Source organism: Schistocerca americana, chromosome 5, assembly GCF_021461395.2.
Source record: "Schistocerca americana isolate TAMUIC-IGC-003095 chromosome 5, iqSchAmer2.1, whole genome shotgun sequence".
NCBI lineage: Eukaryota > Metazoa > Arthropoda > Insecta > Orthoptera > Acrididae > Schistocerca > Schistocerca americana.
Genome location: NC_060123.1, coordinates 135383412 through 135398737, shown reverse-complemented (window position 1 = coordinate 135398737; position 15326 = coordinate 135383412). Strand labels below are relative to the sequence as shown.

General features: G+C 37.0%; 1 protein-coding gene across 2 annotated transcripts in view; it reads left to right on the top strand.

Moving 5' to 3' along the window:
- Positions 1-15326, top strand: part of LOC124615368 (importin subunit beta-1) — a 51512-nt gene that overhangs the window by 13447 nt on the left and 22739 nt on the right. For both annotated transcript variants that reach the window (XM_047143190.1, XM_047143189.1), the window contains exons 7-11: positions 8942-9154; positions 9228-9399; positions 9485-9876; positions 9961-10164; positions 14994-15224. In XM_047143190.1, the coding sequence (XP_046999146.1) occupies positions 8942-9154; positions 9228-9399; positions 9485-9876; positions 9961-10164; positions 14994-15224 (1212 nt within the window). The remainder of the gene's footprint in view (positions 1-8941; positions 9155-9227; positions 9400-9484; positions 9877-9960; positions 10165-14993; positions 15225-15326) is intronic.

The window sequence follows — 15326 nt, the reverse complement described above, 5'->3', positions numbered from 1 at the left end:
GAGATAGGAAGATAGTGGAACAGGAGGGGAAAATTGCTGCCCTTCAGGCTGAGCTAGATCAGGCTAGGGAAGATCTGGACAGGTTAAGGAGGGAGAAGGGCAAAGAGAGGTGGGAAGTGGCAACAGGTAGCAGAAGGAACAGGCCTAGAACTAAGTCACACAGTTTTGTGGTGAATGTCAAAAATAAGTTTGACCTGTTGCTTCAGTTAGAAACTGATGAGCCTCAAGCAGAGGTAGGTGTAGACAGGACACAACAAACTTTCAATAGGAAATTGAAAAAGAATGTAGGAGAGTCATCGAAAAGGAAGAAAGTTTTGTTGCTAGGCAGTTCTCATGCCAGAGGTGTAGGCCAACTTCTGCAGGAGGAATTAGGACCAGAATACCAGGTCACAAATTTTTTCAAACCAAGTGCTAGTCTGGATCAGGTGACAGAGGATATAGGTTCACTCTGTAAAGGATTTACCAGGGAAGACACCGTGGTTATTGTGGGAGGGCCAGGGAACAGCATCGACAGAGATCCTGGGTACAGTATAGAGTGTGACCTGGTAAAGATTGCGTCGGCATCGAGACACACCAATGTTGAGTTTGTATCTGTCCTGAGACGCCATGACCGGCCTCATTTGAACTCTTCTGTTGGGAGAGTTAATTTGGAGTTGGAACGGCTGCTTGGGTCGGGTGCGGGGGCTCATATTGGTGTGGTTCCTGTTGATCATCTCAGTAGGTGGGACTATACCAGGCACGGCCTACATCTCAACAGGAAAGGGAAGGGGAAACTGGTTGGGGTAATAGCAGGAAATTTAAGGGGGGGAGGCACTGCCATGAATGGTAAAATACCAGTGGTTACAGGTGTTGGAGCAGTACCTTTTTTAGGATAGGTAAGACAGAAAGATGCCAAGTTCTACGAGAGGTCAGGATTGAAACAAATCTTCAGTTTAGGAAAGAAATTAAACAGCACAATTCTAGCACATTGGATCACCAATCACAGCTATCAATTATAAATTTTCACCAATCACCAGAAATTTTATCTCCACCAAATTGTATCTCAGTCCTAGGTAATTCCATTGATGAATTAAAGTCACCCAACCCAGTTGACATAATCTGCCTCTCTGAACACCATGTGACCACTGGTATAGGAACTAGGCCTAAGCACAATGAGAAACTCAGACAGGAGAGTACTGCAAATGTTAGAATAAGGAAAGGTTCTCATAAAAGTATAATTAAAAATAATGTAAGTATATTTCATCAAAATATTGGGAGTTTAAAGAATAAAGTAGATGAGCTTCTGGTTTGTTTGGAAGATTTAGAAGCTGAGAATGAAATAAGATATACTATGCCTGTCTGAGCATCACATTGTTACTGATATGGATAAGGTAAATGTAAGTGGTTATAAGCTCTCTGCACATGTAATGAGAGAAAATATGGAGAAAGGAGGAGTTGCCATATATGTCAAAAGTTATCATTGTGCAAAAAGTATAGAAACAAAAAAGTTTTGTGTAGAGAAACATGTAGAAGCATGTGCCTGTGAGCTTAAATTAAATAAAGGCACATTTATAATTGTAACTGTATATAGGTCCCCATCAGGAAATTTTCATCTATTTCTGAAAAATTTGGACTCCTTGTTGTGCTATCTGTCAGACAGGGGGAAGCAAATTATTATTTGTGGGGACTTCAATGTAGATTCTCTGAAAGAGGGTAATAGGAAAAATGACCTTGAAGTATTACTCGGTTCTTTCAATTTGACACCCGTTATTGATTTTCCTACTCGGGTGGTAAAGGATAGCAGCTCACTGATAGATATCTTCTTTATAGACCAAGATAAGTTAAACCAGATAAATGCTCAGCCTGTTGAGAATGGTATTTCTGATCATGGTGCACAGCTAGTTACAATATATGACATAGCTCCATTCAGCAATACTAAACAGTCCTCCAAAGTAGTACGTTCAGTCAACGATTTAACAATTGCAAATTTCAGGGAAAGCCTACAGCAGTTAGACTGGGATGAGGTGTACCGTGAACCTGATGCCAATTTAAAATATAATTTATTTCATGACATTTTTGTAAATGCATTTGAAAACTGCTTCCCCAAGAAAATAGTTAAATATACTCGTAAGAAACCTCGTAACAAACCATGGCTTACTAAGGGTATAAAAATATCTTGTAATCGGAAAAGGGAAATGTATCTGACGGCAAGAAAGAGTAGTGACCCAGAAACTATCAAAAATTATAAAAACTACTGTGTTATATTAAGAAAAGTTATTAAAAAATCCAGGAGTATGTGTATCATGTCTGAAATCAGCAACTCTGATAATAAAATTAAAACAATTTGGAATATTATTAAAAGAGAAGCAGGTCAACCAAGAGCAGAGGAAGACAGTATTACCATCAAATTGAATGAAAACTTTACGAACAAAAAGTCAGAAGTTGAAAATATTTTTAATAATCATTTTCTAAATGTTGTGGATATAGTAGGATCCAGGTGTTCATTAGAAGATGCTAGGCTGTTAATGGAAGAGGCCATACCTATGCAATTTGATACAATTGAAATCTCACCCACTTCTCCCTCTGAAATTAGGAAAATAATAAACTTGGTTAAAAGCAAAAACTCACATGGAATTGATGGCATTTCCAGCAAAATACTAAAAGCTTGTTCTCAACAGATAAGTAAGATTCTCAGCCACCTGTGTAATAGCTCTCTGGAACAGGGCATTTTCCCTGATAGACTGAAATATGCTATTGTTATACCTTTGCATAAAAAGGGGGATAGATCTGATGTCAACAATTACCGTCCAATCTCCCGTCTAACAGCTTTATCCAAAATTTTTGAGAAAGTAATGTATTCAAGAGTAGCTTCACATATCTGTAAAAATGAAGTACTAACAAAATGTCAGTTTGGTTTCCAGAAAGGTTTTTCAACAGAAAATGCCATATATGCTTTCACCAGTCAAATTTTGAATGGTCTGAATAACCGAACACCTCCCATTGGGATTTTTTGTGATTTCTCAAAGGCTTTTGATTGTGTAAATCATGAAATTCTGCTAGACAAGCTCAAGTATTGTGGCATGAGTGGGACAGTGCACAAATGGTTTAATTCGTACCTAACTGGAAGAGTGCAGAAAGTTGAAATAAGTAGTTTTCGTAACACGCAAAGATCAGCACATTCCTCAAACTGGGGAACTATCAAGAATGGGGTTCCACAAGGATCAGTCTTGAGTCCTTTGTTGTTCTTATTATATATTAATGACTTGCCATTCTATATTCATGAAGAGGCAAAGTTAGTTCTCTTTGCTGATGATACAAGTATAGTAATCACACCTGAGAAACAAGAATTAACTGATGAAATTGTCAATACTGTCTTTCAGAAAATTACTAAGTGGTTCCTTGTAAACGGACTCTCACTGAATTTTGATAAGACACAGTACATACAGTTCCGTACAGTGAATGGTATGACGCCATTAATAAATATAGACCTTAATCAGAAGCATATAGCTAAGGTAGAATATTCCAAATTTTTAGGTATGTCCATTGATGAGAGATTAAATTGGAAGAAACACATTGATGATCTGCTGAAACGTTTGACTTCAGCTACTTATGCAATAAGGGTCATTGCAAATTTTGGTGATAAACATCTTAGTAAATTAGCTTACTATGCCTATTTTCACTCATTGCTTTCATATGGCATCATATTTTGGGGTAATTCATCACTGAGGAATAAAGTATTTATTGCACAGAAGCGTGTAATCAGAATAATAGCTGGAGTCCACCCAAGATCATCCTGCAGACATTTATTTAAGGATCTAGGGATATTCACAGTAGCTTCTCAGTATATATACTCTCTTATGAAATTTGTTATTAACAACCAAACCCAATTCAAAAGTAATAGCAGTGTGCATAACTACAATACCAGGAGAAAGGACGATCTTCACTATTCAAGATTAAATCTAACTTTGGCACAGAAAGGGGTGAATTATACTGGCACTAAAGTCTTTGGTCACTTACCAAATAGTATCAAAAGTCTGACAGATAACCAACAAGTATTTAAGAAGAAATTAAAAGAATTTCTGAATGACAACTCCTTCTACTCCATAGAGGAACTTTTAGATATAAATTAAGGAAAAAAAATATAAAAAAAATAAAAATAAAAAATAAAGAAAAACAAAAAACACAAAAAATAAAGTTGTTATATTAACTTAAGTATTTTGTTAAATTAACCTAATTATGTCATGTATTGGAAAATTCGACTCGTTCCACATCATTACGAAATATCGTATTCATGATCCATGGAACTAGTATTAATCTAATCTAATCTAATGACCTCATACCTAAGGCAAAGATGCTACGTGTAATCAATCTATGAAAGGTACGGGTCATATTCGTAAACAAACAAATGTAGCATACCATAAATTAGAAGCACATTCATGCAGTTATTTACTTAGTCATGAATTACATTGAAACGAACTGAAGATAACGAAAACCATTAAGAACAAGAATTAAAAACAAATTTTCGTTTCTGGTAAGAAGTATTCTCATAATTTATGCAACTAGAAAAGCAGAGTGAGCCTTTAAATTGCATTACAGTTAAGCACGTGGTGAAGTCATACTGTTATAATATAGTGTTAATTTTATATTAATTATTGAATCTAACGGGAGAAGTGCAGGAAAGGTGGGGTTTTAAGTGGGGAAGAACTAGAATGTATCAGAGAAACAGGAAAATGAAAGGAATCGCAACAAATATGAAAGAGTAGCATAAAATGTGGAGAAGCTGACACACTAAATTCTAAAAGAAAAGCCAGTAAATCACTAACAAATATCTAAAAGAAATAAAGAATATTGGAATCAATAGCTAGAATTAACCTCTGTAGGTAAATTCCAGTTACAGATTCCAGCTGCTTCATGATTCATTTGTAAATTATTTTTGCAGTTATATGCACTGAAATGTAATACCATTTCTACATTTGTAATTGCTCTCTAAAACTACTGCGATCTATAACAAAAACTGGACTATGTAATTAGAACTGACCTTCTATATAGGTCAATTCTAGTTACCGATTCCAATATTAGTAACTTTTTTTTACAGTAGTTGAGAGGGCAATTACAACTGCAGAACTCATATTAGTCTACATTTTAATGCACGCACCTGCTGAAAAAAAACGATCTAATTAATGAATCATACACTGGCTGGAATCGATAATTAGAATTGGCCTGTGTAGGAGGTTAGTTCTTGTTACCGATTCCAGCTTTTCGATGGTTCATAATTTTGGACATATTTTGCAGTAAATCTGTGGACTACATTTTTGTAGGATTTCTAGATTTCTTATTGATCTCAGAACTACTATGAAAACTAATAAATGTTATAGGTACAGCTTCCAAATTTTTCTCATTTTCGTAGTAATGAAAATAGTAATACCGTATGCAGAATTCCTGTAACACTTTAGTGTACACACTTGAAAACAATCTAAATAACAAACCGTGGAATAGTTTTAATCGGTAACTAGAATTAACCTGTATAGGTCAGTTCCAATTACTGATTTCAGTGTTTGTTAGGCCCTACTTTTTGTCAAATTTCGTTACTTCTATAGATTTAACAATTAGTGTTAAAAGTTAACAGTGATGATTCATAATATTATGACTTCACTATGCGCTATACTGTACTGGATCTAAAGGTTCTCTGTGATTTTCGTACTCACATAAATGAAGTTTTTTCTTTTTTTTTTCAGACATTTATACTCCTCTTTGGTATTCTTATTTATTTTTGTTACCTTTAATTCTTGTCGGTACAATTTGTGGCTAAGTAATTAATCACGTGAACTGTGTAACTCTCGTATGCTACATTCGTTTGCGTACGGATATGATCACTCATTTTCAGAGATTACTTCGTATGTAGCTTCTCTGCCTTAGGTGTGTGATCTCACTGCTGAAAGCAGATGTGTGTAATCAGACACCAGAATTGACCCCATATATCTGTACTGTTAGTTTTATATTTGATTTGCATTTCATAAATGTTCTTACATACCGTAAGATCGCATCGGCTGCAGCCGACGTAATGCAGCAATAGGCCTGCTATAAAGCACTGTGTAACACTGGCAGTTCAGTCATTAGCAGCAGTTATCGTCTTGACAACACACAGTTGCTCAGCATGTTACCAGCTCCAGCAAATGGGTAAAACATGCCGTTTTACTTTGGTCTTTGTATATTTTATCAAAGACTGACTTCCCTAATTACCAATCATTTTTATGATTGTTACAGCGCAGTCATCATGAAGAAGGCCTACTGTCTCTGCCAAAATTGGTCATTTAGGTATATGATATTTTGCGATTGTGACTTTCTTCATAACTACGTAGAGAAGTGTCGTGCAACTGCAGAAGAAAAACTTGTACTTTCTTGGAATTAAGAAGCCACTTCAGTTGTACAAAAAGTTTAATACAGGTGAAGTGGCTTCTTAATCTCCAAAACTGTAGAACAGTTTATAGGGAGGGGGGGGGGGGGTTCTAAAAATTAACCATCGGACAGGCCACCATTTTGTTTCAAGACACCAAAGTTCATATTTGGGGCACCGGGAAGAAAATCTTGCAAATCATATTGTTGGATTTTACTGAGAACTATTCATTTGTCATTAAAGATGCGGTTAAAGGGTTTCCTTGGTATAATAACCAAGCCACACCCTTTGTGATTTACTTTGGTGGAACAGAACATCAGTGACTGTATTGTTAGTGACTGCCTCCGTCATGATACCAGTGTAGGTCGTGCATTCGTAATGGGACTGATTAAATATTTGAGGGTAACGATAGGAGAAATGAAGCTCATTTACTACTTTCATGATTAGTCTGCTACTCAACCCAAGTAATTTACCAGTTTGTCTGCACAAAAAGAACTCGGGATCTTTCCTCAGTGGAATTTATTTGGAACCAGCCATGGAAAATCTCCTTGTGGATGGAATTGGAGGAACAGCTAAAGCATTGGCAGCTCGTCCTAGTTTGTAGAGGCATTTAGATAAGCAAATATCTGGATCTGTTAAAGGTCTGCAATGACAGCATTTCAGGTATCTTTTTACACAGAGAGAAACTGAACAAATTCAATTTGAATAGGAAAGATGGTTTGCCGAATGCCACACAATTGCTGGGACAAAAGAAAATCTCTAGTACAAGCCCAGTGGTTTAAGAAAGATGAGAGTAAGCAGAGTTTCCAATGATGTCGCTGCATGTGCAATCAAAACATTTAACACAGATGAAGAAATTTCAGCTGTTTCAACCACAAATTTACAACCCGTGCTGTATGGTGCTTATTATATATGACAAAGCTAGGTTAGTGGGAAGTGTAAAAGTACCTTGGTCAATTATGTCCCCATCATTCTGCCCATTCCTTCCACTGACCATCTACTGAAGATACTTACTGGATACCAGAACAACACGTACTTGAGATCATAAAAGCACCATCAACATTATAAGGAAGGTAATATATTTACTCAGAATGTGAACAAGACGGTATTGGCAATTTATCTGAACCGGAAAAGAATTATTCCAGTCTGTAGTGTGTTAAAAATTCTTTCTTTCTGGGTTTTCCTGTTTTTTATTGCAGTAAATTGCTTGAAATTAATTTACACATAACTATACTTGTATTTTTGTTGACATAAAAGTGGCTTTCAAGGTTTCTGCTTACCCCTCAGCCCTTTGACTGCTGCGGACAAGTTAACTCATTATGACCTGCCGCTTTCCAGGTACTGAGGGTGTGTTTTGAATGCTTTCTCTGGGTTTCCCTTAAGTGTTAATGACGTGTTTATGTATCCTGTTTTGACATGTACCATACAACAGACACACCTCTGTGTGCGCTGACATTTGCAAAAACCCTCTCTTTGATGTGTTGTATTACGATGATTGCTATGATGTACACGGGCAGAATTCTGCATGCTGTGTGCGTTTGTCGGCCAGATATAAAAACTAGTAACCCGAGAATGAAATACCCTTCTGCTCTCAAGTATAAATAAAAACTTCTAAATTTCATACCCAGCAAAGTATGAGCCAAAATAAGCCATATACAAAGATTATCCAATGTCTTTTTACCACTCAAGACTCTTGAAAATTTCATGCAGCACTTCATTTGATTTGTGGAACAGTAACTGCGACAAATAACGAAAAGAAATTCAGTTCTTTCTCGAGCAAAGATATCAAATGTGCGCAAAAATGAAATTCTTTTTGCTGAATAGTTTTCCTAAAATTAAATAAGTTCTTCATAGTGGCCAGAATGCTCGCTCTCAGCAAAGGTAGCATCATTTGACGAGCAGTATAGTAACAACAAAACCTCTCTCAGTACGGAATGTGGAGAGCACTCTTTACTGGTCAAAGGGTTAATGTCTCATTTGAGCACGCACACCATGTATGAAAAGTAAAAATTTTGAACAGTGTTTTTCCAGTCAGTAGCAGCATGCATAAAAAATTAAACTATATAGCTTCTGAAGAACAGTTGTGATACAGGTCCCTGAAATTAAATCTCAGTTTCACAGACAACAGTTGTTCTTGCAGCATATTTAGTATCCTTCCAAACTTCATTTTATTCTTTAATTTTAATTTTCCTTGGGCCCATCTTTCACCAATTTTCTCAGTTGTGTATTCATGTCTGGCCCCTCCTTTCCAGTGCTTGATAAAAATATGACCTTACCCTTCCCTCACTCCTGGGAGCCATCAGTCACTCTGTTGCTCCCCTCACTGCACAGGGTTTGTTCTCTCTCTCTCTCTCTCTCTCTCTCTCTCTCTCTCGCTGGGGATAACTTGAAATTCTTCCCCGCTCTAAAATAGTAGTTTGGTAACTAAGTAGCAACCACTGTTAGTATCTGTGTTATTTGTTTTGTACAGAGTGGTCACACCTGGTCAGTTCTGTGGTTTTATATTTTATTGTTTAATATTGATGAATTAAGAAAACACTAACTTGCCATGTAAAAATTATTTTTCAGATTACATTGGAGGCTATGCGCTCAGACATTGATGAAGTTGCTCTGCAGGGAATTGAATTCTGGTCAAATGTAAGTGATGAGGAAGTAGATTTAGCAATTGAAGATAGTGAGGCTGCTGAAATTGGTAGACCACCTCAGAGAACATCAAGGTTTTATGCCAAGGGCGCTCTTCAATTTCTTGTACCTGTGTTGATGCAGAAGTTGACGAAACAAGTAAGTTGTGCATATGCATTCCTGGTTGTCAGTTTCCGTAAATTTTTGTTAACATTTGAATTACAAATTGCAGGAAGAATTTGATGATGAAGATGATTGGAACCCGAGTAAGGCAGCTGGGGTGTGCCTCATGCTTCTTGCTACATGTTGTGAAGATGACATAGTTCCGTTTGTCCTCCCATTTGTCAAAGACAATATAAAAAGTACTGATTGGAGGTACAGGGATGCAGCGCTAATGGCTTTTGGTGGGTGTTTGTGCCTATTGATTGTAATTGTGACAAACTGTAAACACTTTTAAACCAAGAATGTCAATTCTGATTTCCATTGCAGGTTCTATTTTAGGTGGCTTGGAACCAAAAACCCTGAAGCCACTTGTAGAGCAGGCAATGCCCACATTAATAGAACTTATGTACGATAGCAGTGTTGTTGTGAGAGATACTGCAGCATGGACTTTTGGGAGGGTGTGTGAAATAATACCAGAGGCTGCAATCAATGAAACATATTTGAAACCTTTGTTGGAGGCACTTGTGAATGGACTTAAAGCAGAACCACGTGTCGCTGCAAATGTCTGTTGGGCATTTACAGGATTAGCAGAAGCAAGTTATGAACAAGCAGTAGGGAAAGAGGAACAGTCACAACCAGAAACATATTGTTTGTCACATTATTTTGAGTTTATTGTTCAGAGGCTGTTGGAAACTACTGACAGAGCTGATGGTGCACAAGTTAGTTTTTACAAAATGGTTTGACAATGTGATAATTCAAACATTGACGACAATTTGTTTTGTTACATTTTTATCTTCTTACAGGCAAATCTTCGCTCAGCAGCTTATGAAGCATTAATGGAAATGGTTAAAAATTCTCCAAGGGATTGTTACATTACAGTGCAAAAGACAACAATGGTTATTCTTGAGAGACTGCAACAGGTTTTGCAGATGGAAACGCACATACAGAACCATAGTGACAGAGCACAATATAATGATGTGCAAAGTCTGCTTTGTGCAACACTACAGGTTAGTGTGTGTGTGTGTGTGTGTGTGTGTGTGTGTGTGTGTGTGTGTGTGTGTACAATAAGACAGTTGGTCTTTTATGAATGGGGCAGGTGGTTGGCTGTGGTGTTGGATAAGGAATCATCTCGGCATTTGCCTTAGTAGTTTAGGGAAACCCAAATCAGGATGTGTAGCCAGTGCATCTCCGTCCTACTGCATATTAGGTCAGTATTTCACCAGCTGCATTGCCTCATTTGGTCGGTGCATAATGTATGGTGTTCCTTGATCTTCACTCAAATGGTTTCTAGTGAGTCATAATATGAAACTCAGTTCTGGCCTCCATTGCTGAACACAGGTATTGTGTGATGTGTAATGGCTTTGTACTTTTTTTTCTGCTTAAGAGTATTTGACAAAGTACTTTAACAGACCATTGTGTATTGTTACTGATTAGTTTTAAATATTGTTTTCTCAGTTTTTCTTTTGTTATCTTTGTTTATTCCTGTGTAGTCAAATTTCCAAAAAGTGATTTGCTGCTTGTGTGTTATCTCCTCTGTTCAAATTTTCTCGTTGTAGGCATTGACTGCATATTATGAACGTTCGTTTCCTTCCTCCTCCAACCAGTGAGATAATTTGAGATTTTCAGAGGACAACTCATTATGGAATTTAAATGTTGAACAGATTAGAATACATAGCAGGGTTAGCCATAAAGTGATGAGGTGTTTAAAGACTTGCAGAGAGAGGAGTGTCAAAGTTTTGAAATAACATTTCTACCTCTACGTCATGAATAGTTTGATGGAGCTAGCTTCCTTTCAAACTAAATGCAAGTGTGCAAAACTTTCAGCATTCGTGCTATTTTAGCGAATGCATTTCTTTTTAAAATATCAGATAAACAATTCTTCTTATGGTTAATGCTCTTGTAAACATATTGACAAGTTGTTCTTTGATACAGTAGAGTATTGATTATTTATCCGAATGTCAGTCAGCTGAGTGACTGCTCAACAGAACTGTCACTCACTTTTGTGTGCTGCCTTCGCCCAGCTACAGGCTGCCCACACCCTGTCACCATTGCTGAGTTGCCGACAATAGTAACGGTTTACTGCCTGCTATGATCATGTGTTTCAACTTTTCTGCATGATATAAACTTGAGATTAAAATGTCTAAATGTAAATGTATTGTCCTTTCTAGGAGAAATAAATGAGAGATTAATAAAAGATTAGAGAAAGTTGAATTAGCAGCATAGTTACCTAATGAGTAAAAGTTTGGTAAGTTGACAATTAAGGGTGTAAAAAAAAAAGATGAGCATCACAAATGTTATATGATTCTACTGATGGATCAAAATGTCTTAAAACTACAGTCACTGCAAACATGGAATTAGATGAAGCTGTCTACAAGTTCTTGCACAAAGATCACAAGGAGAACTTCCCTCTGGTCACATTCTGTGTGAAAAGGCAATTCGATTTAATGAAAACCTTGGAGGACCTATGAATTATATAGCAAACATGGGTTGGATAAAATGCTTAATGAAGACACAGCATCCATGAGCTTCGAATACAAGGAGAAAAATTCTTTGCTGATTCTTTCCAAATCAAGCTAATGGGAGTTTGGGGGCAGAAGAGTTTGCTCTTGAAAATGTTTACAATAGTGGTAAAACTGAGCTCATTTGGAAAGCTTCGCCAAGAAAAAGTATCTTTGCATAATGAATTAGCAGCACATTGTCCTGAAATAAGCAAGGATTGTAGTACTGCTTTAGCTTTTGCTAATGCTACTGGTGGCCACTGACTGCCTATGGTGGTCATTGTTAAAAGTGGAAAAACTGTTGTTTCAAACACATTAGTATATCTGTGATGCCTGTTGTTTACATGTCACAAAAAAGCGCATGGATGAATAGTAAAATTTTCATAGTATGGTTTATGGATGTTTTCTGTACACTCTGTAAAAGCTTATCAGTTTGGCAAAAGGGAGAAAATATTGCTGTTCCTTCACAATGCTCCAACTCGTCCATGGTGATATTTTAAATGAAAAGGATGAGCTCATTAAAGTCATGTTTCTTCCATCTTAAGTAACATCTTTATTACAGCCTGTGGATAAAGATGTTACTGAGAGTTTCAAATGGTACTTCAGAATAGAACTGTTATTTAAGTTAGCATTATGAATTGAAGAGGAGGGAGAAGAAAACCTGTTCATAAATCATGAAAATATTGATTTGACAGATGTCCTACATAATTGCAGCAGCATGGAATAGTGTGCAGGAACAAATGTTGAAAGAGCCTGGTATACAATTTTGGGTGTGGCAGAAAGTTCTCGATATGTAATTGAAAATTACAAACAAAATGGCATGACTGAAACACCCATTATCCTAAAAGAACTCGATAAATGTAATGAAGACGGCGTTCAATAATGGATGAGTGTTAAGACAGATCCAGAGCACCAAATCCTGCAGGGTAGCGAAATTGTAAACCTTGTCACTGATAAGGCAATCCTTTGGAGTGCTCATAACACATTACTGCTTCCCAAGGTGCATTATAAAGATGGTTCAGAAACCTATTCACACCATTCATAAGTGATCTGACCACAGTACTGTAAAAAAATAAAACACCTACAGCCATCCTTATGCCCTTTATGTAGCTACTAGCTACAGCACTTCAGTGCGTCATTTTCAGGCCTTAGTTGATGTTGAGGGGTTTATCATGAACCATGTATAAGCTGCATCAGTGGCCAACATAAACAGTTTATGTGAACGGCCGTGGTCTCTAAGACCTCCAGCCAAAAAGATGGCCATACAAAAACTTCACAGTACAGTATTTCGTCAGTTTAAACCACAAACCCCCCTCCCCCAACTTTTTTTTGTGTGTAATAAATTCACAGGAGACTTTGATGGAAGACACGAACCATTTGCATTGTCCATTGTAAAATTTTCTGTTATTTTTCTCATGTACGCGCATGTGTTACCATTTTTTTTACCAGCATGATCTCATCAGATTTCCATTTCCACAATATAATTATTACCTCCAGTTGTCGAAAGAGAAGAGTCTTCTAGTGATGTGACCACTTTACAAATCACTTTCCTTGACTTAGATGTGGTAAGCCATCTACATATAATATTAATTGTACTTCAGTACTGATGGTGCCACAGAATAAGTATGTATCAGTATTGTTTGCTTGAAAATTAAACTATAAAAGAAAATTTAGAAACTTCATGCTACGGTATCAAGGAGCTTGCCTGAGCCTATACAGAGATTTCTCAAGTTTGGAGACCACAAGATTCTTTGTGTCAGTCAACAGCCTCTCATGTACTTTCATATAATTTCCTTGATGTGCATTCATGCACTGTGTGTGTGTGTGTGTGTGTGTGTGTGTGTGTGTTTGTTTCTATGTCAGGGGGGCAGCCTTTTGGCCAAAAGCTCACATTGAGCTGTCTGCAACTGTCTCCTCTGTGTGGCCCTTTACGAGAAATGTCATTACTGCAGATCAGCTCACATATAAAATACATACACTATCTTTGCTTTTGGAACTAATTCTTTCATGACAAGGAGAGGTCGTGGATTGGTAAGAATGGAGGACAGGTCACTCAGATGCCAGGATGATGGGGACCCACCTGTTGTCATTCATCCTGAGTTCAGGGTGATCTGGCCTTCCTTTTCATCAATCCCCAAACCATCACCCTCTCCTACCAAAGGAAGGAATTATTAGTTCCAAAGCTAGAGTGTATGTACCTTCATGTGTGTCCTGACAGTACTGACATTCCTGCTGAGGGTAATTTTTACTCGAAGATGCTGTATTGCCCATCGAGTTGTTAGATGCAGGTTACAATTAACAATACAAGCACATTCAATAAATTGCCACAGATGTGGGTGTCTTATCATCTTTGGAAACAATTCTTGTGTTAATTTCGACATGTTTCTGGAATTCCTGGTGGTTGTCATTTAAGTAAATGTATAGTAATGGTTTAGAAGCCACGTTTTACCATTAAATCATTTTTGTTTCTAGCTCTTACAAAAAATTTTGTATTTGGTTTTGCTTTGAAAGTATAAGGTTTTCAGATGGTGAACATAATCTGCGAAGTTGAAGGTGGTTCAGCATCTTGACCACAGGAAATAAATAATATCACAGTGTGATGTCCATTTCATGTTCAATCATTAAATGATTCCTGGCCGGGTTGGGGATTTTCTCTGCCTGGGGACTGGGTGTTTGTGTTGTCCTCATCATTTCATCATCATCCTCATCATTTGTGACAGTAGTTGGATTGGACTGTGAACAAATTGGGACTTTGTATGGGTGCTGATGACCGCGCAGTTGAGTGCCCCACAAACCAAACATTATCATCATCACTTGTTAAATGATGGTGAATAAACCACTATAGAAAGTACAAAGCTTTTGGTGTGATCTGTGTGTCTAGTATAATAATCCCATCTGACTAAAAGGTTCATGTGCTAGTTCTTAGCATTACGTGGATGGTTTGTATCTGTGCTGTTCAGTCAATTGTGAGATTTCAGATGTTTGCACTAGTACTCGGAATGAAAAGTTATTGGTATCTTTGTGTTAACATAAGATGAAAAAGTCAAGAAGGTATTGATTGCATATGGTTTGTGAAAATTATTGGATTATGATCAGTTGGAAATTGAAGAATATGTATTGTAAATTAATGTTTCCTATTGAGTCCTTATGATATTGCCAAGCACGTCTTGTAATGGCCATTTTAGAGGAATCAACTAAATTTTCCTGGAAATAAGTTTTTTGTTTTTTAGTGGTAAAATTTGCTTAAATCCAAGATAGTTATACTGTATTCTGAATTGGCCAAATTAATTTGTCAATAAGTGATCAAGTTTCTTGATGATGGTGTTATTCTTTTTTAGAGCGTGCTGAGGAAAGTAACTCCAGAGGATGCACCCCAAATTTCTGATGCTATAATGACGGCACTGCTTCAGATGTTCAATTCAAACTCTTGTAAATCTGGTGGTGTACAGGAAGATGCACTGATGGCTGTGTCTACTCTAGTTGAGGTTTTGGGTGAAGGCTTTATGAAATACATGGATGCATTTAAGCCTTTCCTTTGCCTTGGCCTAAAAAATCATGCTGAGTACCAGGTATCATGTGTTTGGTTTATACTATTTTTACCTACTTTCCTTAAGAAACTTTTTAATGCACGTCAACAACGTAGGAAAAGACAGGTTGCCTACTTACCGTAA